This window comes from Equus caballus, chromosome 21 (genome assembly GCF_041296265.1).
Source record: "Equus caballus isolate H_3958 breed thoroughbred chromosome 21, TB-T2T, whole genome shotgun sequence".
Lineage (NCBI taxonomy): Eukaryota > Metazoa > Chordata > Mammalia > Perissodactyla > Equidae > Equus > Equus caballus.
Genome location: NC_091704.1, coordinates 26,696,667 through 26,719,616, shown reverse-complemented (window position 1 = coordinate 26,719,616; position 22,950 = coordinate 26,696,667). Strand labels below are relative to the sequence as shown.

Below are 22,950 nucleotides of genomic sequence, written 5' to 3'. Positions count from 1 at the left end.
TATCAGGTTTCAGCGGACGGGGTGGGTGGCAAGCAAAGAAAATGGGGAAGGCCAAGTTCACGAACCTAGGGGCACTGCCTGAGTGAAGCAAGGTCTGCTTTCTTGCCCTGATGAAGTAACAGCAGAGAGTTAACTGTGTTCAAGGACGGCCTAGAAGACACAGACAAGAGCATCTTCCGTATGACTGTAAGCTCCTGAAGGGCAAGGATTATGAATGATTCATGTCTGTATCTCCACCATAGGGCCTGCACATGGTAAATAGTCAGGGAATATCTGTAGCATGGATAGATGGGTGGATGGAAGAAGGGAGGGAGAGACGGTGGGAGGGAGGGATATGACACACAGTAGATAATTGATTAACATTTGTGTTATGTAATGATGTAATGTTTTGGGTGGTGGATGACGAAGAGGAAGGACTTGAAAGATTTCATTTGCACGATAGGGAAATAAATTCTGAAAGCGTTAAACTAATATGATAGCATACTGCATATTTGGTTTTGTCATCTAGCTAGCTTTTTCCAAACAGTGCTTAGATATGTTGAACAAGAGGGAGGGTGGAAAGGGAAAAAAAATGCTTAGGATTACAGCTCATGGGCCTCTCTCTCTCTGGATCTTGTAAAATGCAAACCACTTAGGAGTGGACGAATGACTTAACGAGGATGTTGTCAGGGCCCTCAGAATAAATATTGCCTTTTCCATTCCCACTGCTGGTTCTACACAGCGCAGCTGGCAGGTCATCAAGAGGCTGAGATCTCCTCGTTCTTATCTTCTGGGTCAGGCAGCACAGGATGGTGAAAAACTTGCTCAAAAAGCATTTGAAAGGTTCACCCCTTGTCCCTGCACGGTGAGGCAATCCTTTCTGACCAAGGATCCTGTTCTATAAGGGAGTTGCCTTTTGTATTTGGCAGTTAGCAATCTACATTTTAAGTCAAGGTACTTAAAACTCAGGAGACAGAGTTTCTATGTCCACATAGCCCTATAAGAGAGCTCAAAAGGCTCGTCTGGAATATTAGAGGGCAGGGAACTTCAAAGAAAGCATAACCATGTGTTATTTTCCCAGTGAACTTAGATCTCTAAAAGGTCTGTGGAACTCTCTAATGTGGGTCCGTGGCACGCCAGTGATCGAGGTGGACGTGACCTTGGCAGGGTGAGCTAAGAAAGCTGGCTTCTTTTAAGGAAATAACTTTCTGTGATATCATGAGGGGGACGTGCAGGTGCAGCTGGGTGGGGGCCGTTGGCAGCAGGGCTCCTTGTAACGGGTCCAAATCCCTGGTGCCCATACTCCTCGACCCAAGTCACTTCTGCTCATGAACCTGTGCTGTGATTCACAAGCAGCCAGCAGCGGCTGAAAGGAAATGATGTGGCAACTGTGTCCAAAGACGATGGTTGAATGTTGGAAACAGAAAAGAAAACCCTTTAAAAGATAGGCCGCTGTATTTTTCAAAGACTGTGCAAGATTTCAAAAGCATGTTTAGCATTCCGAGGATTTTCCCTTCTGTGTCTTTAGAGACTGGCTCTGAGAGTGATTTTTTTTTTGTTTATTTAACTCTGAATCAAAAGAGATTTGGACCCCACCAGCTTTTGAACAACAGCTTCAGTAGACTGCCTCTGTGCATTTAGTTCGAGGAGAGAGACTTCAACCACACGGAGAATTTGAAGTCTGTAATATGTACTAAAAGATCAGCTGGTCTAACTTTACAGGGCTAATAAAAGGGAAGAATTTTCCTGTGCTCAGGTCTTTCATGAATTATAAATAACCATTCACTTTGGAAGATAGCACATCATAAATTTTTTTTTCACAAATATGCACAAATCCATTTTAAGATCCAAGAAAAAAGATGTTCAGAAGTCTCAGATGTACTCAGTTTTGATTTCGTGAGGAAACATGTTCTTTTACCATATGGATGCTTTTAAAGGGGCCTTCAGCTGGGGCTCAATAATGACACCCCAGTGGCTATATAAGGGATTTCTTTCCTTCTAACATTATTTCTCTGTTATTAAAGGTGGAAAAACCTTCCACAAATAGCATACTATTAGAGTGCTTTAGGGGGTGTCCTGGGAATCAGGTTATGTGTCTGCTCCAGAAATACTGTCTGTAATTATCATTCCTGAGTGGTTCTGAGGATGCAGTTTTGGTGTTTTCATTAATTTCTTGATTCTACAAGTCTGAAGTGTGTGCCTCCTCTTGATATTCAGTATTTTGCAGTAGGAGCTTTTTTGAGGTTTTTTTTTTTAGGGTCACAGGTCTCTCCTCCTCCCTTCCTCTCCTAATAACTATTTCCTGGCTTCTTTTGTCCGCTAAAATCAAAAGGTATGAAAGACTAGATTTGAAAACTGAAAGAAGTCAGATATAAGATTTTTCCAAACCCAAGCCTTCATCTTCCCTTCTTATAATCTGCTAATATGAATATTCAAAGAGAGCATTCAGATCTAACAAACAACTGAAGAGGGCCCACTTTGATTGATTTCTTCCCCGGCGTTTTATTAGGAGAGTTTCCAAATAAACACAAAGTTGAAAGAATTTCACAGTGAACACCCACACACCGACCATCTAGTTGTAGATTCGACCATTAACGTTTTACTCTTCTTGCTTTATCCCATAGCCATACATCTGTCCTCCATCGATCCACCTTATCTTTTTCATGCCTTTAAAAGTAAATTATGGGCATCAACCAATTTCCACCTAACAACTTCAGTTCAATATTTACTTTTTTCTTTTAATGTAAAATTTACATACAAGGAATGTAAAATCTTAAGAGTACATTTTTTGAGTTTTGACAAACGTATGCCTGTGCACCCAAACCCCTATCCAGGTCCAGAACATGACCATCACCCCAGAAAGTTCCCTCATGCTATGTTCCTGTCAATCCTGACCCCTTCCTTGCTGCCCAGAGGCAATCGCTGTTTTTTTTTTTTCACTACAGATTAGTTTTGCCTACTCTAGAATTTCACATAAAAGGAATCAAATAGTATGAACTCTTTTGTGTAAGACTTCTTTCACTCAGCATACTGTTTCTGCGATTCAGTGGCATTATTGTGTGTGACAGTAGTTCATGCCTTCATACTGCTGAGTAATATTCCATTGTATGACTATACCATTCTCCTGTTTGTGGACACCTTAGCTGTGTCCAGTTTTTGGCTATTGTGAATAAAGCTATTGGGAACATTCTTATACAAGTCTTTTTATATACATATGTTTTAATTTCCTTTGGGAAAAGACCTAGTTGTGTAATTGCTAAATCACAGGATAGGTGTATGTATGTTTAGTTTTTAAAGAAACTGTTACTGCTTTTCCTAAAGTGGATGTACCATTTTATATTCTCACCAACAATGCATGGGAGTTCTGGTTGCTCCATATCCTTGCTGACATTTAGTGTTGTCAGTCTTTTTATTTTAAGTCATTCTGCTGAGTGAATAGTGATATCTCATTGTGATTTTAATTTGCATTTTCTCAATGACTATGGACATTGAACACGTTATCATGTGCTTATTTGCCATTCATATATCTTCTTTTGTGACGTGTCTGTTCAAATCCTCTGTCCAATCAAAGAATTTTTTTATCTATATTATTGAGTAGGAACTCTTTATACATCCTGGATATCAGTCCTCTGTCAAGTTTACATTTCACAAATATTTTCTTCCAGTCCATGGCTTCCTATTCATTTTCTCTATGGTCTCTTTGGATGAGAAGTTTTTATTTTGACAAAATCTGATTTATCAATTTTTCCTTTTATGGTTATGGCTTTCAGTGATGCAAACAAAGCACATTGATCTAAATAAATGGTGTTCCCCAAATCTATTGTGGGCTCAAGAAAATTCAAATCTTCCCTGGGTTCATTGTAATTGATGTGTTTGCCTAAAGATACATTCATTTCTGTGCATTCTGGGGACAACTGAAGAAAATCTGGTGCTCTGTAAACATGCACTCTCGAGGGCGTCCCAGAGAATGAAGCAAATTCCAGCCCTCCCTCTGCACTCTGCTGTATAAGAACAAGGCTTCTGTTTGGATGGCTGGTAAGAGTCACCACCAATAATACCACCTGGTCATGACCTTGTTATGGAATCAAGTCAGCCCTTCTGCTTATGAGCATCATAAATGGTTTTTTATAAATTAATCATATGTCATTGAGAAATCACATTTTAAATGGTTGAATGTGTGGCATGAATGAATGAAAAGTCTTCCCCAGAAAGGCTTTAAAAATTAAACTAAAAGAAAGAAATGCACAGAGAGATCCAGATGTCAGTGATGGCATGGGGCAAAGTTAAGAGCAGATTGAAAAGGGAAAAAGTTGGCAATGAGAAAAGCAGGACTTGGAGGAACAGAGACCAGCTGAAGGGCGCAGTGATGCTTCCAACCTGTTCTTGGGTCACACGTTGAAACTTTTCCCAAGATTTTACCCAAGACTCTTTGCCAACTTTCAGTGAAACTGTTTGATTTTTCCTTTTGTTTCCTGTTTGGACCAAAGGGACACTCAATACGGACATGACATTTTGAAAACTACACTTGCATCTTTTCACCCTAACCTCATTGTTGTTCTGGCCTACTTTCTCTTAGACGCTTTCTTGAGGGTGCAGGCTGAATGTGGTCTTTCAGACTTCATGCAAAGTCCCGTGAGTGGCTCTCCCTCTCTGATTCCATCTTCCGCCAGCGATCACTAACGTTCTTCCATTGCTTATTTAGTTGTGGGTTTTCCTAGACCTTTTGCTTCTACTTTTTATCATTAAAAATCCACCCCCCCCCCCATTAGGGACTGTGACTCAGGAAAGGAAAGGGGTGAAATTTAAATGAATGACCTTGACTGTTTGATTGTAGGTTGAAATTAGCAGTCAAATTTTTGTTTTTCATTGCTCCAATAGGTTTTTATAACCTATTTGGTTACTGACTATATGATTCTCATCAGAAGTTATCTTGAAATAGGAACTATGGAGAGAGAGCACCAATTTGCAAAACGCTGGGCAGTTCTAACCCTGGAGACGATTCATGGATAACTATGTGGGTGTGCCTGCCAGGCCAGGAGAGCATCTAGGATAACACTGAGTTTCCTAACCCACTAGTCTTCAGCCAATTGCTTGAGTATGAAGATTAGATGTGGGTGGTAAGCTTTTCTGGCCTCCTGGATCTGTTCCTGAAGAGAGTAGATTAAGGTCAGAATGAGAGATAGCTAGGTTCCGAGTTAGAAAAATCAAGTAGGATTTCAGATCCTCTGAAATGATGATATGCCCTAAGTAATTAACACACAAACATGACTGAAGTAATCAGAGGGAGAAATGAATGGGGTTAAAGTCACAGGACCACATGATAAATTATGCCTGCCTATGCAAGTGGGTTAAGATGTTAACGTAACTTCCTAAGATGTTGCCAACAGCACAAATGTCTGCATTTAGCATCACGTGCAACCAAAAATACTCTCCAAGTTTTTTCCCCTTTGGAATAGTGATTCCTGCTATTCTAGAATCTCCATTAAGACGCAGGAAGATCTTGGGCAAAGTCTGAGCTAGGTGGGTCACTGGCCTGCAGTGTAGTAGAGTTAAGTGGGGAGTTTGGTGGGGAGGCTGTGAAGCTATATTCTCAGCGCAACTCTTAAGGCAGTAGTGTTGCCAGCCCTCCTCAAGATCACTTCCTGCTGGAGCATCTTCTTTATACCAATGGAAGTGGGCGGTGAAACTGTCCAAAACTCAGTCTTGGAATCTTTTATTCTTTTTTCTCATTTTGAGCTATTTCAAAATGTATACAAAGTAAAATGCAGAACCCAGAAATACCGTTTCAGCCTGAAACCAAGCTCAAGCTCCTTGGCTTGAATGCGGGGTTCTTCGTGAGTAGAAGAATCTGAGTTGGATAGGGGAAATGGGCAATAGAAGATGCCGCCCACGGGAGACACGCATTGATGCAGCTTCTTTCCTCCTCCTCTTGCTTCTTCCGTCCTTCTTCCCTCCCTCCCTTCTTCCCTCTCTCTCCTTTTCCTTCCTTCCTCCCTTCCTCTCTTCCTTTCTTGCACTAGTATTCTTGAGTGGCAGCTCCATCTTTCTAAGGAACAGGTCTGAAAGCAAAGGGAGAGGCATGGAAAGGAAAAAGACTAAAGACACTTTTCTTCTGACTGCATAAAAACTGACAATAAAAATGCTAAAGTTTGGCGATTATATTGATAACTGAATGGGAAATCAATACTGTACAGAAGGCTGACTTATTTTTTAGGTAAGATAATTCTGTTTGCTTCTGATCTATTACCAGAGTTCTGTAGGAACATCTGGCTGACTGGCAGTTCTGTTTTCTGAAGGGAAGGTTCAGCCATTGTAGCCATCAAGTGCGCCCTAACTTTCCTTAGTACCATAAGGCTTACCTGAATCTCAGAATATCTATGATCCTGCAAGATTCAAATTCCCCTTCAAGCTGATGTTTGTCTTTCATTTGTTTCCTAATTAGCATTCAGGTTTCAGCCCAAGAGTGCATTGCCAGAGGCATAATGTCTCCCTGGGTGGTGACCTCTGTTGTCATCTGTCTAAACTGAATTCATAGTACTGTTGTGCGATTTTCAACTCCACTTTGTGGTCCAAGGTCTGTGAATGTTTAGTTGAGAATACATGCGCGCCTTTCTCATTTCCTGTTTTTAAGGGCTGCATTTAATTTATTTGAAAGGGTGGAATATTTTAAATTACAATTCAGCAGTTTTACTAAGGAAGGCTGTAAAACACAATGAGCAAGGAGTTTTACTTCCTCCTTACAATCGCTACTCCCCTGTTTTGAAATCTTGATATCCTCCAATCAGTGGGAATGACTTTAACCTAGGCTGTAACGTTTTGAACACTAACTACACCATGGCTGGAGCTGTGGGGGGCTTCGGGTTCCTGCACACTAGAATTCCATTTTTCCAGACACCTTATTAGCACCCAGAATATGTCTGCCTGTGCTTGATATTGCTCTATCATGTTAAGGCCCCCTCCCCCAGGCACAGCATTTGGATTGGTTACAGAATACCACTGCTCAGCCAATCAAGTGAAACCTTTCTCCTGCAACCCTAGCAACACCTGACAATGGTCATTGACAAATATGAGAAAACCCCTGACAAATCCAACCATCCATGAGAAGGGTCCCTATTGAGGGCAAACAGGGCTAGTCCCGCCCACAGAGCACTTTGTGTGGCCAGAGGAGTTAGTGGTTTGTGCCAGGCCTGCAAACACAGACCCTGCCTGTGGATGCTGAGACTTGTGCCCAGCACGCTACTTCAGCTAAGCTGACTTTTGATGGTCAAAGCCAGCGTTGGAGCTGGGGATCTTGGGGGCGGGGGGGGGGCCTCTCCCACATTAACCAAATCCCCACACCAACCAAACCTCCATACTCACCAGAATATTTTCGGTGGTTAGAGAAAGACTTCACAAAAACTTTGGTTCCAGGGTCATCACATTTCTGTGTCTGATGCTAATTTGTTCCTTAGGGCAGGGCAAGAGGAGCATTTTCTGAGGGCGGCAAGATACCTGGCTCTCCCCAGTGGCACCTTTCCAAGCCTTCCGGCCACACATCTTTCACCTCCTAGCCTGGCTCTGAACTCTCTTGGGGTGCAGTTGGCTTGTCTACCTCACCTGCGGGCACACTGGGACACTGCTAGGCCTAAATGAGCTCTCACCTCTCTGGGAGGCTTCATGACTGAGGGATCTGTAGGCAGACTTGGCAGAGGCTGGGGTGGGGGTGGGGACTGGGAGTGGAGAATGAGCAAGGGGACCTGCCAAAAACATGCACAGACAATTCATAAGCAAACGCATGTTCCCACAAAGACATAATAGCTGTGTGTATAAGATACCCTCCCGAAGTCCCCTTACATGATCGTTCCAGTCAGTCTAGCCACCTTGAAGGCATATTTCAAACCCTGCTTGAGTAATCCATTGTGTGGTGATTAGCTGGTAATGAAGCTGAAAATACCTAAATCATCCAACAACTAGTCTGAATTAATTTTTTATGGTTACACTGCTAGACAAATCAGTGTCACAACAAAGACAGACCTGGGGATATAGACAGATGTTTGCACACATAGACATAATGCACACACACAGTCACACAAACAGATAAACCTAGGCAAGGGCAGCAAAGGTGGAACAAGGTGGAAAACAAAAGGAAACTTCAAGGAGAGTTGTGTGAATTGCAGAGCGTGAAGCCCAAGATAACACTGAAATTAGTGACATTCGTTCAGTGCCTGCACCCACACCCATCTCCCTCTCACTGTTAGCACCACCCTCCAGGGCCTGCCCTGAATTTAATTTTCCACAGGGGTTGAGGGGTGGGGGAGGGGTTGGCACTGAGTCAGTTTAATCCCTTGGGATTATAAATTGATAATGACTCCAAGTTTTAGCCTTTCAAGGGAGCTCCCTTCCCCAAAGTGGGCTCATGAAAGTCCAAAAGAACTAAATCTCTGATGGTTGAATTGCAAATTGAGGGGTCACTTGGACTTGCTCAATCATGCTTTTAAGGTAGAAGCCTCGTCTGGATATTCCTAAAGCCAGAATTATAGGCAAGAAAAAACAGTCGAGGTGGGGTGGGGAACAGCAGTGGGGTGTACCAGATGGACGCTCTACAGGAGAATGATGCCTTAGATGGAGAGGGAGAGGCAGCACGCTGAATTTCCAAGCAAAAACAAACCAAGAGTTGGTGTTAGAATCTTCCATATCTGTCCTTCAGGGAAACTGGAAACTTTCTGTTGACACGAGATATGGAAAATCGCAGTACAGTGTATGATACGATGTGTCAAAAACCAAATCTTATATAGCCATGTACATGCACATAGGCCCTAAGTTCAAAGTCTGAAGGGAATTAGGCCATTGTGACAGGACGTAAACTTGTGGACATTTGCCTTTTAAGGAGGCAAGTAAACTATTTTCTTTCTTTTCCAGGTTTTTCCAATCTTTCAGTCACTACTGGTCAAGTTTTCTGTGGATACGGGCAACTATCAACTATTAAGACTATGGAACAAAAAAGAAAGAAGGAACATCAAATGTTTATTTCTTGCTCTAGAAGTTAAGATATTTTTATCTACCTGTGAAAGAGAGAAAGACAAAATAAAATTGACAGTGTACCTAGCATGGTTCTTTGTAACCCAAGTCTCCAGCATCGGGAATCGCTGTAGGAAGTATGTGAAGTGTTAGGAACGTGCCTAGAGGGAGGAGGTAAAGGTTCTCACTTAGAGTGAATAGTTCATGCTCAACAATTCGAACTTGACTTCAGGAAACCCGGAGCCAGCATCTGGGAGAAGGCCTTTTTATCTCTAATGGAGCACCCTGTGGTTGGAGGCACTCCTGGCAGAGAATGATGCCTGGCACATTATAGGCACAAAAATAAATATTTACTGATGGCATACAAGCATTGCCTCAAAATCAACATTCTCTCAATTCACAACTGCTATTTTGAGGAAATACTCTACAACCCCAATAGAGTGGATATTTTCCCCCTCTTAATCACTAAGAGATCACTGTTTCCTATTTCCATGGTAACTAGAAGACTCAAAATTGCCAAAATGTGAAAGACACTTGAGATGAAAGCCAGGAAAAAAATTAACAAAAGACAAATGTTACAGGCGGCATGTATGACAGTGTGGCAAAGAGTTTGAAATTTGTTTGGGAAAATTCTCTTCTTATTTCTTTGCTTGGAATAATACAATGGTTTCCAGAATGTAGCAGTAACAGCTTCACACCATGCTGCTGAATGTTCATTGGGTAGATTTTATTTTTTTCTTGAAAGGAAAGGAGAGATCCATGGGCCTTGGTAGCAATCAAGTGAAGGTAAGCTGGTGGAAATTGCTCTCCTGGCAAGCTTTGATGTTAACCACAATGAGGAGGCCAGTCTGGCTGAAGTGCTCTTGCTCCCTCCCTTCCGTGGAGTGAACAAATATTTATTGAGCTCCTACTATTTTCTAGGTAATCTGTCCTACACACAACTAAATGAAAAATTAGGACTCTGATCAGGGCTTCTCAGAGAAGTACATGTAACTACTGGAGTGTGTAACAGGCAAAGCTGACCTGTCTGAGCAGCCAGGCCGTCCTACGGAAGTAGGATTAAGCTGAGTGGGAGGAATCTAGGCAGTGCTTGCCTAGCCGGGGGAGGGAGAGCATTCCAGGCAGTGGGAAGTCTTGGGCAAAGGCCCTCTAGAGGAACTGAGCCTCAAGTGTTCAGGGAACCGAAAGCAGGCCTGAGCAGCCTGTGTTGGCAGAATCCCAGAGAGGGAGGGGAATGAAGTTGGGGCCCATTGGAGAGGTGAGCAGGAGCTAGGTCATTCCCAAAGCCAAGCCTGGAGTCTTGCAAGGGATTGCAGAGTGGGCTTATTAAGGACTTTGGTCTCTATCCCTCCTCCCTCCAGGGTGAACTCAAGCTGTAATAGGAATGCATGATGGGGCCCTTCCTGCGTGTGATCTGGGAATGGCTGCTTCTGGTTCATCTGAAATGCATCAGAATATTGCCATAAATTCCAGATGTGAACCACCAAGTTTCAAAGGATTATAATTTTATGAAATACTTTAAACCCAAATCATTTTCAAGTATATTATTTTATGTATGATGATTCAGTGGGTACCTCAGAGTCATCATCATGAATTTCAATTAACATCATATATTAACCCCTCAGAAGCCAGAGTTTGACCATCTAATAACCTCCCCTTTATCCGTGACCTAGCTGGGGTCCAGGAAGCCTGCAAGAAACAAAAATAAATGTGACAATGACCATGCATATTTTAACAAGAGGGGAGGTCCTCACTGAGAACTTAGTTGATTTTTATTCTATACGTAATTCTAACAGGTGGGTTTTCTGGGTTCCAATGCCACAGCAGATGGGGAGCAATAATTCAGAAAGGGAGAAGGGATAGAGTGGTTATATGACAATAAGTAAAATAGAGCACAGCACAACTGTAGAGGAGGAGACCAAAAAAACAGGGAAAAAAAGACATAAAAACTGAAAATTAAATAAAATATAAAGGAGGGAAGAAAGAGGAGAAAGAAAAAAATGAAAACACTCGGGGGCTTTTAACTATGGACAAATCATCTTGCATGCCTTAGTGGATCTTGAGGGCATCGTTGTATTTATGAGACCTTATGCTTAAGAAGTCAAGGAAGTGGGTCATGTTTTAGAAAGATTTCTAGCCTACAGGGTTAAGCTTTTTGAGAGGGTTTTGGTACTTAAAAAGTAAATCTTCAGTTATTTGGGAAAATTGTCTATTCAGGATGGTTCAGACAAAAGTTGTGCACAACCCTGGTTTTACTATACTATGGTTCCTTGGAGGTGTTAGTTAAGACAGATTTCAGGTGGAAAAAAGATCTGACACACCAACTTTTGCTGAGACTGCTTCATTTTCACAAGTTACCTAATTCTGGGTTTGAATGAAGTCATTGGAAGTGACATTTTTCACATCTGAATTGTCATGATGCTATTCTTGACAAGGAAAGAGTTCTTGAATATTTAAAAATATTGTAGGTGATAAAAGGCCCTTAATAAATATGCTTTAAAGTTTGGCTTTCACATTTTCAACTTTAATTTTCATGCTTGTCTCTTAAATGCAAATAATCTTTATCCAGGCATAAGGTGCCCCCTAAAGTTACGTGGTTGTCTGAATTTTACGTCTATACGTCCTCCAGGTGGGAATGAGAATGAAACTACATATTGTTGGATCACCTTGGAAAATGCTCATGCTATACGCTTATGAAATGATTTTTGGGATGACATTATTTTCTGCAAATACATCCTTCATACATGTCAGAGCATCTTTTGTCTCCCTAGAGAATATTTTCATACTTTATTATTTAATGTCTTAAATGTGTTTTTCTACATGCAGTTTTGACGAAATAATTAATTTTCTAAATTATTATTCTTCTATAGTGCTACTTTTTCAATGTTTAAAAGTGGGAGGTTTTTTTTTCCAGTTGACATATGTAGATAAATATGGAAGTAAATATTTTCACCTTATCCAATTAAATAGTATTCTTATGTCTATCTTGTGACAAGCTTAACAAAATACTTAGTAGAAAGTTACAGTTATTAAAAAGGGGAAAGACTAAAAGCTATAATTGTGGCATTTTCTATTTCTTTTCGCTGTCTCTGGGTTCTAAGCCTGGTTGGAAGCCTGTTAAACATCCGGTTCTGAGATGGCTGCCTTTGATGAGAACTTCACCATTGCACTTTGGATTGGAATGAACAGCAAAATGATAATACGCTGGTCAGTTTTCACAATACTGAAATTGTACACAGGCTAGCTTCACACTAAAATATTTTTGCTAAAAATCAACAAGTAGATTATTTAATATTTAACAACAGCAAACACCTTTTACCTCTTGAGGGAGGAATTATTGTCCCAATTACTAAATTTGAAGCAAATTTATTTGTAAGCAAATTGCCAACCTGATTTTTTGGCATATGTAGAGATGTAATGATTTGTTTTTCAAAATTTCAGATTGTAACTTTAAAGGCTTTGCGTTCTTAGAAGTAGGATGGAAAAAACTGGTTGGTTGATCAGTGATTGAATACACTTTCTTATAATTATACCAAATTTAGAAGAGTACATCTTAAGGAATGAAACTGAGGGTTAGTAAGCGATAATGTGGTGTGGAATTATGGTGTTTCCCAATTTTGCCTATTCTGAACAATTATCCAGGGCATTGGTTAAAAAGACAGATTCTAAGCCACACCCCAGGCCCTTCCAAAGGAGAAGTAAAGGAGATGGATATTTTTAACAAGTACCGGGGGCGACTCTTATGATCTGGCAAATTTGGAAATGGGATAATGGAAAAAGTTCTGGCTTTATCAGCAGACGGACTGAACTTGAATTGCTCCTCGGCCAGATTAGAGCCGAATAACCTTTGGCCAATTTCTCTGAGCCTCAGTTTCTTCATTTGTTTCTTGTGTGGGGGTCCTGGGGGACCACACTAGTTACTGTTTGTAAAGGCCCTAGCACTGTATCTGCACCCACTCTCTAAAAAAATATTAATAGAAAAATTTTAGTGGTTTGATTCTCTGGAATTAATGAAGTTGAAATGGATCAAATTTTTCCCCTCTTCAAAAATGGAGCACTTGTTTTAAATCGATCAATTCTGAGTTGATCATTCCCTGCCCACCTCTTATTTCGCCTGAGAATCTATTTGGTGGAAATGATTGACCAGGAAGATTCTTCTGGCACTTATCCCTGTTATTGGAGATTTTGCCCTGATAAAGTGTCATCTCTCATATCTCAATCTTCACTCTTTTTTAGACATAGAATTCTCTGTCATTCCACTGGAGGGGAGAATAAAATGTCTGGTTCACAGGCTAACTATGCTGTTTTAGGCTTTTCTTCCTCTCTAAACAATTTAATTATATTCCAGGGAACACAACTAGAGCTTTGGTTATAATATCCTTGATTATAATATAAAAAGTATATCCCAGTATAAGGAAGAGCAGGGAAATGGGCATAACTTTGTCCATCTTCAAATGACTTGAAGTTCCTTAGATCTAATCCAATTTTCATGTCTAGGAATCTTCCTACTAATGGCAAATTATTCTCTTAATTAACTGAGATGACTGGCAATAATGATGAGGCAATGTCCTTTTTCCTTTCCGCAGGCCTCCTCCTAAGAGCTGGAGCTGTGTGATGTTCTTCCCACCAAAGGGTAGTTTTCAAATTTGAGTGTAAAGAAGACTCACACAGGGAGTGTGTCTGTGTCAATTTCTGGTCCCCAGCTCCCAAATCCTGTGCAACATATTCTGGGGCACTCTAAGGGTCCTTTGAAAACCAGTGCTCCAGGAACTTGATAAGTCTCTATTGAATTTAATTCAAATTTCTCATTTTTAAATTGAAGGTGAGTAGAGGAGTCACGACAGATCTCTGGATAGGACTCCACTGCTCCTTTCAAATAAACTCCTTTGCCATCCATCATCCATGCATCTATCTCTGCATCCAGCTATCCCTGCAACGGGCCAGGGGCTGGGTACGGTGCTGGGGGAGGTGGTGTTTTTCTTCCTTGAGGCCATCAGTTGAGCTACTGGGAGTCCTGTTTATGAAGTCTGCCTGAGAGCCTAGCTCCTGACCACACTGGCCAGGGTGGTGTGGTGTGATGTGATATGATGAGTCACTGCAATTGGGAAGCTGTAGACTTGCTGTACTTTGATTTCCTACCATTGCCTAATGGTAAACACTGGAGCATAACCAGAGACCTCCAGACCTGATTGGGTCCCTGGGATAGGAGCCTATTTGAAAAGGCCAATTATAAGTAATTTAGCAATGATTTCCATGAACACCAGCAAAAACACTGTAAAGGCCCCCAAAATGAGAGGTGGCACAAGTACCAGCCAATGATGACATACTGTCACTTACTTCTCCCTCGGCTTATGGGTGTAGCTAACCTCTGGGGAGGCAGAAGCCTTGCAGCCCAGTGCTGGGCACTTGGGACTACAGAAACGGCTGAGGCATAATCCCAACCCTCAGAGAATTTCTAACCAGGGGAGAGAGAAAAGACGAATGCTCAGGCAAGTGTAACATAACTGTGATGCTAGGCAGAATGCTATGAATGTCACAAGAAAGATCCAAAGTGTTAGAAGGGCTTGAGGAGAGAGAGATCACACACCCAGGAGGGTTTTCCCAGAGGAAGTGGCATTTGAGCAAGTCCTTGAAAGAAGGGTAGGAATTTGACAAGTAGCAAGGGAAGAGAGACATTACGGGCAGCAGGAACATCTTGAGCAAACGTGTGGAGTGGGCAAGTGGGGATGACTCCTGCGGAACTGGGAGAAGTCCTGGTTGGGACACAACCAAAAATTCCTGCTGGGGAACTGGAAGTTCTGCCGAGTTTTAGCGGGAGATGAGGCTGGAAAGTTGGGTTTGGTCAAGATCATATCTGAGTATGGACTTTTTCCAGTAGGCAGCAGGTAGCCATTTAAAGGGACTTGAGCAGGAGATTGACACCATCAGAATTGTCTTGCAGGAGGCACAGCAGCTGGGTGGAGGAGGAAAGGTTATGCAGACACGCCAGCAAGGAGGCTCTGCAGAGTGCAGAGGAGGGCTAATTGACTGAGAAGCCAGACGGGCTGGGATAGACAACACAGCTGGTAAACCTATATGGGAGTTGCTGAGCTGGAAATGTAGAAGGGACAAGAGAGCGTCAGGGACACCAGAGGGAGGAGGACAGTTCAAGAGGCAGAGAGTGGTCTCAGTGTAAGATACTGCAGAGAGGGAACGCTGCGTCAGGCTGAGCTAGTGGCTCTGAATTTGTCTTTGAATTAGAAAGCTAAACTAAATCCTTCCAATGTAGGATGATGTCTTAAATCTGGTCTCTTTGGTTCATTACAAAATGGAGGTCTCTAAACCTTAGGCACCTCCAAAGCTGTCTATTTTCCTGTTCCATATGAATTAATTTCTTCCACTAACATTTCATATGACCCTGAATGAGTCACTTACCCTGTCTGGGGGCACCAGTTTTGTCATCTTTAACTTTCCAGTTCAGCGATTCTGTGTGCATATGTGTATGAAAATGTTTGGTAATCTACACAATAATATACAATCTAAGTCCTATCATGACTGTATTTGAGGCTAAAATAGAGCCCAAATTATATTTTCCTTTTTGACTGACTTTCTTCTATCACCTATGTTTTTTAAAAAATTAAAAATTTTTATTTTTTAAGAGATCCAAAAATGGAACAACTAGAGGAAAGAGCCTTCCCTGTGCCATTTGCCCGTAAAGATATTCTTCCAGTGTTCTGCCCAGGCCTTTTCCTAAGCACTGAGGAGGTGCCCAGAAAAATACAAAGCGGATATACAAAAACATAATGTCATCAAAATTTTCCTAACAACTAAGGAAGCTATGGAAAGTCTGCCAGCGTCCCGTCTCCCGGGGACCTGCAGCCCGGGGCTTGGTAAAGCCTGAGGAGGGGAAGAGCCAAGACGTGGAGCTCGAGGTCTCCTGGGCCTCGGCCCTGAGTGGGCGATTTTCTTTAAAACTCGGAAGCGCTCTATCCCTTTAAATCCAGGCAAAGACGCAGGGCAGGTGGGTATCAGCCAATAACCTTAAAAGATGCGAAAGTGTCAAAGGAGATATGGTTTACCTTCCACAATAGCGCCAGTATCAGTAACACGATTTACAGTAAACACAGAAGGTGAGGCAAAGAGTAAGGATGTCCCTAACGAGGTAATTAAGTCTGTGGCTAGGACCTAGATTTGCCCTAGCTCTGTGAAGTGCGAAGAACAATGTCCGCAGGGTTCCCGGTTCAGCCCAGGACTTGCTTCCTCGCCTTCGCCGGCGCCCTCGCACCAGCGAGCTGCGCTCTTCGCTCGCTCTCGCCCGCCGCCCCCGACGCTGCCTTTCCCCAGGAGGAAGGGCGACGGGGCGCCGCTAGGACGGCGGACAGCGCCGCGCGCGTCCCGAGTGCCCGGGCTCCCTGCTCCCCGGCGCCCGGGGCCGAGCCGGGCCGCAGACCTAAGTGCGCACGGAGCGCGCTCGCAGCCGCCGAGCGGCCCGGCGCGCCGTCTGCAGCCGGCTGAGAGAGCAAGCGCGCCGTGGGGTGTGTGCGCACGCTCCCGCGGCGTGTGTACTCACAAAGGTGTGTTTGCTAAATCCACTGCCCGGGTGTACCCTCCGCCCCAAGCGGGAGCACCCCGAGCGGCAGCGCCCCGGGCCTGGAGCAGGGTCTCGGCGGCGCGGCCGCGGGGGCGACCAGGGCCGGTTCAAGTTCCCCAGCTCCGCGCCGGCAGCCGAGCCGGCTTCCTCGCCCGCGGGGCTGCGGGGGCGCGAGGGCGGGGCTGCCGCGCCGGCTCGGGACGCGCGTAGCACAGCTGCGGGGCAGGTTCCGAGCGCTCTGCGCGTTTTCGGACGCTGGCCGGGACGGAGGAGTCGCAGGGCTCGGGCTGGGTGAGCTGCAGCGGAGCTGGCGCTCTTCTTCCCCACCCGGGTCTGCAAAAGTGAACTGGAAAACAGCCGCCGAGCGCAGCCTCCTCTGTGGTCCCCGGCGCCGCAGCACCGGCTGGCGGTGGGGGGAGCTCCCCCGGGCTGGTGGAGGGGAAGCCGGCAGCCAGGCGGCCTCGGCCGCACCTCCTCCGCCTTCCTCTCCACCCCGGTCCCCCGGGCTCCACTCCGCATTTCTTTGTTTTGAAAGCGCCTCCTCCGCCCAGAGGCTTTTCCCCCGGCGGGCAGACTCTGATGGGGGGTGGGGCATCGGCCCGCGGGCCCCGCCCCCCATTTAGCCCGGACCCCTCCCCCTTGCTCACCTCCCAGCTCCTCTGCCCTCCCCGCTGCGACCCACGAGGCGCGTCCACACTTGCCGGACTTCAAAGAGAGGCAGGGAATTGGAGGGGGAAGTGAGGAGGCAGGGGGCGCAGAGACCCACCCACCTTAGGCCAGGCCCAGCGGCCCGCCCCCTCCCGCGGGAACCCCGCCTGAGCCCCGCCCCCGGCGTCACAGCAGCCTGACATTCTCACAACCCATCGGGCAGCCAACCCCGCCGCCCCCGCTACCCCCGTGTCCACCGAGTGCTCTATTTATGTTTCAGCCCAGTGATTTGCATAGGCCCCGCCCCTGGCCCCAGGTCCCCCTATCGGTGCCCCGCCTCGGCCTCGACGTCACGACTGAGGCCCCACCTCTTGTGCCCATAGAAGGAGCGGCGGACCCTAGATGGCAGCGTGGCGTCGCGGCGGCGTGTGCGTGTCGCGCTTCCTTGTGCCGTTTATAGGGTCCCGGCACTTCCGCTGTCGGGTTAGAAGCGGCGCGGTCATGGCGGAGCGCGGACAGCAGCCTCCTCCCGCGAAACGGCTCTGCTGCCGGCCGGGCGGCGGCGGCGGCGGCGGGGGCAGCAGCGGCGGTGGAGGACCGGGTGGCGGCTATAGCTCTGCCTGTCGGCCGGGCCCGCGGGCGGGCGGTGCGGCGGCGGCGGCGTGCGGGGGCGGCGCGGCGCTGGGGCTGCTGCCGCCGGGCAAGACCCAGAGCCCCGAGTCGCTGCTGGACATCGCGGCGCGCAAGGTGGCGGAGAAGTGGCCGTTCCAGCGCGTGGAGGAGCGCTTCGAGCGCATCCCGGAGCCGGTGCAGCGCCGCATCGTCTACTGGTCCTTCCCCCGCAGCGAGCGGGAGATCTGCATGTATTCGTCCTTCAACACCGGCGGCGGCGCCGCGGGCGGCCCCGGCGACGACAGCGGCGGCCCCGGCGGCGCGGGCGGCGGCGCGGGCGGCGCGGGCGGCGGCGGCTCCTCGTCCTCGCCGGCCGCCACCTCGGCCGCCGCCGCCGCCGCCGCCGCCGCCGCCGCCGCCGCTGGGGCCGGGGCCCCGTCGGTGGGGGCCGCCGGGTCGGCGGACGGCGGCGACGAGACACGGCTGCCCTTCCGCCGGGGCATCGCGCTGCTGGAGAGCGGCTGCGTCGACAACGTCTTGCAAGTCGGTGAGTCACGGGGCAGCCGTGGGGTCGTCTGTCCGTCCGTCCGTCCGTCGGTCAGTCCGTCCCTGGGGGGGGGGCCGCCCCCTCCTCTTCCCTTCCCGCCGGCAGCCCCTTTGCCCGGCGAGCGTCCGCACCCCGGCTCGGTGCCCTCAGCGGCCCGGACGGTCCTCCCGAGCGGAGCGCCCGTTTCCTCCCCGCCCCTCCCCGCTCCCTGTCTCCCCGGACGGGCCAGCGCGAGTGGGAAATGAATCAGCAGGACGCGCCCCACCGCGGGGTCGGCGGGGTGGGTGTCGGTGCCCCCGGCCCGCTGCGATCCCCGCCCTCCTCCCGGGAAGCACGTCCTGGAGGGCTGTTCGCCTGTTTGGGGGGTGGCTGTGGACAAAGGCGCGGGCGGCCGGCCGGCTCCGGCGGAGGGTGTGTGTGGCGGGGCCGTGCGGGGCGGGGGAGGGGGCGCGGGCGCACAGACAATGCCGGCCGGGGCCGAGCCGGCGGCCGGGCCGCGCTCTGCGCTCTTCCTCCTCTAGCCCCTTGTCTGTCGCTCGTCTTCTTTCTTTCTCCTCCCCCCACCCCCTCGATTTGAGGGGAGGGGAATACATTCTGATGCCGCTCGGCGGCCGCTCCTCTCGGGCTTCGACGGGCTTCCGCCGCGGCGCGCCGGGGTCGCTGCGGCGTCTGGTCTGGCCCAGGCGAGCTCCGCCGGCCACCCCGGGAATTCAGTGTCTTTTATCCTGCGCGCCTCCCCGGGCTCGGAGCAGCGCAGGAGGGAGGTGCGGGCTGGTCCCCTCTCCGGAGGGACCGCTCCCCGGAGGACGCCCTCGAATTAGAGGGCGCGAGCCCGGGAAGGAGCGGCGGGCGCTTCCCCTTGCTGCGGGGCGCGGCGGGCCCGGGGGCTGCCGCCGCCGGAGTTTGGTGCGTCGGGCGGCCGGTGGTCGTGCCAGGGCGCGGCGCGGGGGCTGTTGCGGGCTCTGCGCTCCCGGCCGGCGGCCGCGGGCGCTCGGGGCGGAGGGGCTCCCGGCCGCTCCCGCGTCCCTCCGGGGCGGCCGCCGGCAGCCGGGCACGACCCCGCACTTTGTTCTCGTTTTCAGGTTTATTTGTGCCCCTTTCAGTTTTCTGTCACCCCCCGAAAAGGGGAAAGCAAACAAAAGAGTCTCTTTATTTCTTTTCAGGGCTTGTAAAGTAAAAGATATTTGACAAAGGCGAGAGAAGGACTTGTGACTTAAAGTCGCACAGCCCTCCTTTCTCTGACAGACCATGAGAGTTTTCTCAAATACGGAGTTTAAAAGCTTTGCCTGGCCTCCCCCCACCCCCCAGTGGTTTTTTTCCGGCTAGATATCTTTTTCAGCGTAGCGACGGGGATGTTTGAGCTGGACTGAAAGGAACAATGCTATAGTGAAACTCCCCTCTCCCCATATTTTTCTCCTGATTGCCCATTGCATATCCTCCCCCCGCCCCATGTTGCTGTCTACTTCAAATTGTCGTGGTGAACACGGACCTAATGAATGGGGAGACGTTTGGAAGCATCACTGTCTCTGATTTTTAATTTAATCTTTTCTTTCTGTAGTCAGTTCCTTTTATCCTTCTCTTTGGGAGTCGGGAGGGGGTCTGGAGAGGGGCCCCAAAAGAGAATTAAGACTTGTTTAAATCCTATCTGGTTAATTTGAATTCTCATGCAGCCTGCAAACGTGATTTTCTGCCTGGTCATTTGTTTCCAAAGGCAGCCCCCAGTGTTGCCTTTGCTAGGTTCGGTACCCTTTCCATATGTCTAGAGGGGCGTTCACTTTTGAGGCTCTCCATCAGTCCTTTTTTAAAAAAAAATCACATTAACGTTCTTTAAAGTTATACCTTTTTTTTTTCTTGTTTCCTGCTGGGTTGAGACGGACTGAAGCACATCTATGGTTTCTCAGTATAACAAACTAGAGTTTGTGAATTTTTATGGCTTGGCTGGCAATGTTGAAATTTTTTTCTTTCCTTCTGTGCTTGACTCTGCTTGTAAGCAATGAGGAATGACAGGAGAGCACATAGGGAGGGTTTCTTGGCTGATTGCATTTAAGCCAGGAATTCACTGTGAAAATAAAGCCAAGGGGCGATAAATAAAAGATGCAATCTTCTCTAGGAGACAGACACACAGCGTGGGCTTTGCCTGCTTTCATCAGTGAAGAGTCCTGGGTGAGTTGTAAAAGAAAATAGTAACTTTTTGAATAATCCCCAAAGGGGAAGGAGCCCGCTGAGTGGAGTTGGCAGTGGTTGATGTGAAGTAGTGTGATGCCTCTCGTATAGTTTGAAGAGTTGACCACCCCTTCGGAAACACTTACGTACGTGCTAAACAAGTGCTGTGCAAATTGTGGAAAATATTCTTTTTTCCTCTCTTGAGTACTGCCAATTTCCTTAACTTCCAAGTTGCATTACTTGTTGTGCCAGTCAGCTTGGAGATGGAAGGTTGTTAAATGCTTGGCAGCTGGCACTGGGAGATAGACACTTTTGACCAGGATTTTTTTTCCTTGATGGAGAATGGAGAGAGTGGCTAGATTAACCGTCTAATTTAGCACTAAGTGGTGGTTCGAATTGGTATACTAGCTCAGGAGGCTTATTTTACAATTTTGTGATTTGAGGTAGAACTCTGTTTTGCTTCAGGATCTGAAATGGAAAAGAACAGAATACTATGTTGATAGCATCATAAGAAATTTTCTGGTATTGCAAAATTATGAGTTTGTTTGTACAGGAAGTATTCATTGACTTTTGTAGAGATGACTAAATTATAGCTACAATAGGGAAAATCGAGTTGTTGGACTTTGTATTTACCCTGTTGAAGGTTAAGGATTGAGTGGTAGACAGTTGGGACTAATCAGAAATTAAACATACTTGCTAGTTATTATTTTTCAACTGTTAGATTTTAAGAAGAAATTTGGGGCCGCCCCGTGGTCGAGTGGTTGAGTTCACACGCTCTGCTTTGGTGGCCCAGGGTTTCGCAGGTTCGGATCCTGGGCACAGACCTAGCACCGCTCATCAGGCCACGCTTAGGCGCCATCCCACATAGCACAACCAGAAGGACCTACAGCTAGAATATGCAATTATGAATGGGGAGTTTTGGGGAGAAGAAGAAGGAAAAGAAGAAAAAAAGATTGGCAACAGATGTTAGCTCAGGTGCCAATCTTAAAAAAAAAAAGAAATTTAAAGGGGAAAAAAATGAAATTTTTGGTGTAGTAGTTGTAAGCAATATTAATTGGTGCAGAACTGTCCATCAGTTGATTATAGGAAGTTTTAGAGAAAGCATAGTTGGCTTAATTTTGTTAAATAGTGATATAGTGGAAGGGAGCTATGGCTGAAGGTATTTGTATGTAAATAATATTGACTATCATTTAAGTAATGATTTAGAAGTCACATAAAAAAATTTCCCCAAAATTTTGCCTAGGAAAGAGCTTCCTTAATATGACTTGTAACTCTAATTATAAAAGAGAAGACATAAGTTAAAAAAAAAAATCTAAAGATCTCTATAGAACTGAAAACATTATAAACTGAGTTGAACAGCTAACTGGGGCAAATATTTGCAGCATGTTTCACCAGAGGCTGACAGAGAACTCTTGAAAATTGTTAAAAGAACAACAAAAAAAGAGATTAATAACCCAGTAAAAAAATAGGCAACATATTTCACAAAGAAATGCAAATGATTATAAACTTACTCATCTTCACTCTTACATAAAGAGGCACAAGTAAAAATGACATGCCATTTTCATCTACCACATTGGTGAATGCTAAAAAGATGGGTAGACAGTAGCCAGAGTTGGGGAGGCGGGAGAAGAGGATGCTGCCTCTCTTGCTACTGGCACGATCTTTTTGTGTCATTTCCAGGCACTATCCTGTAGATAGATTGATGTTAGTGCCCAGAGGTGTTCTTTACAGTGAGTGATGCCTTTGCACTGTGGTTTGCAATACTGCAAAGCAGGAATCAACCTAAATTTCTGTCAGAAGGGAACTGGTTAAGAAGTACTCGATGGAATATTATGCAACCATAAAAAAGTGAAGTAGATTTATGTCTACCGACAAGAAAAAGTGACCAGAATATTTCATTTAAAAACAAGTAAATTGTTCATATAGTGTGCTGCAATTTCTGTTTGAAACAAAAAAGAGACTTGTATATAGATGCATAAAAATGTCTAGAAGGCTACACAAACACCCATTGAATAGTGGGTATCTTTGGAGAAGGGCAGTCAAGTATTCGAATGGGCAGGGTTTTAGGGGGAATTTTACTTTTTCATTTTATGCTTATTTTATGATTGGATATTTCTTAAAACTAGAAGCATATATTTTTGTAATAAAAAATCTTAGACAAATTATCTTTCTGATTTTAACTTATGTATATGTATTTGTGTGTGTGTGTGTGTGTCTCCCCTTTCTGAAGACCTGGTGTACGTTGAAATTTTTTTTTGTTTTGAAACACGCAGTTTCCTTATTTGTGACTAAATCATTTTGAAAGCTAGAAATGTTTAAACAAATACTGGGGTTTTGTCTTTTGCATGAGAAGGAAGGAGAGTTTTAAAAGGAGTTGCTTTTTTTTTTTTTTTAGGGGATGGCAAGGCAGTGAAAGGGGTTCGTTATTAGAATT

The 22,950-nt window shown here is 46.1% G+C and overlaps 1 protein-coding gene across 1 annotated transcript in view; it reads left to right on the top strand.

Annotated features, from left to right (window-relative positions):
- The first annotated feature begins 17,661 nt into the window (after positions 1-17,661).
- ZSWIM6 (zinc finger SWIM-type containing 6) overlaps positions 17,662-22,950 on the top strand; it is a 185,162-nt gene continuing 179,873 nt past the window's right edge. The window contains exon 1 of the mRNA XM_023625632.2: positions 17,662-18,353. Within this exon, the coding sequence (XP_023481400.1) occupies positions 17,696-18,353 (658 nt within the window). The 5' untranslated portion in view covers positions 17,662-17,695. The remainder of the gene's footprint in view (positions 18,354-22,950) is intronic.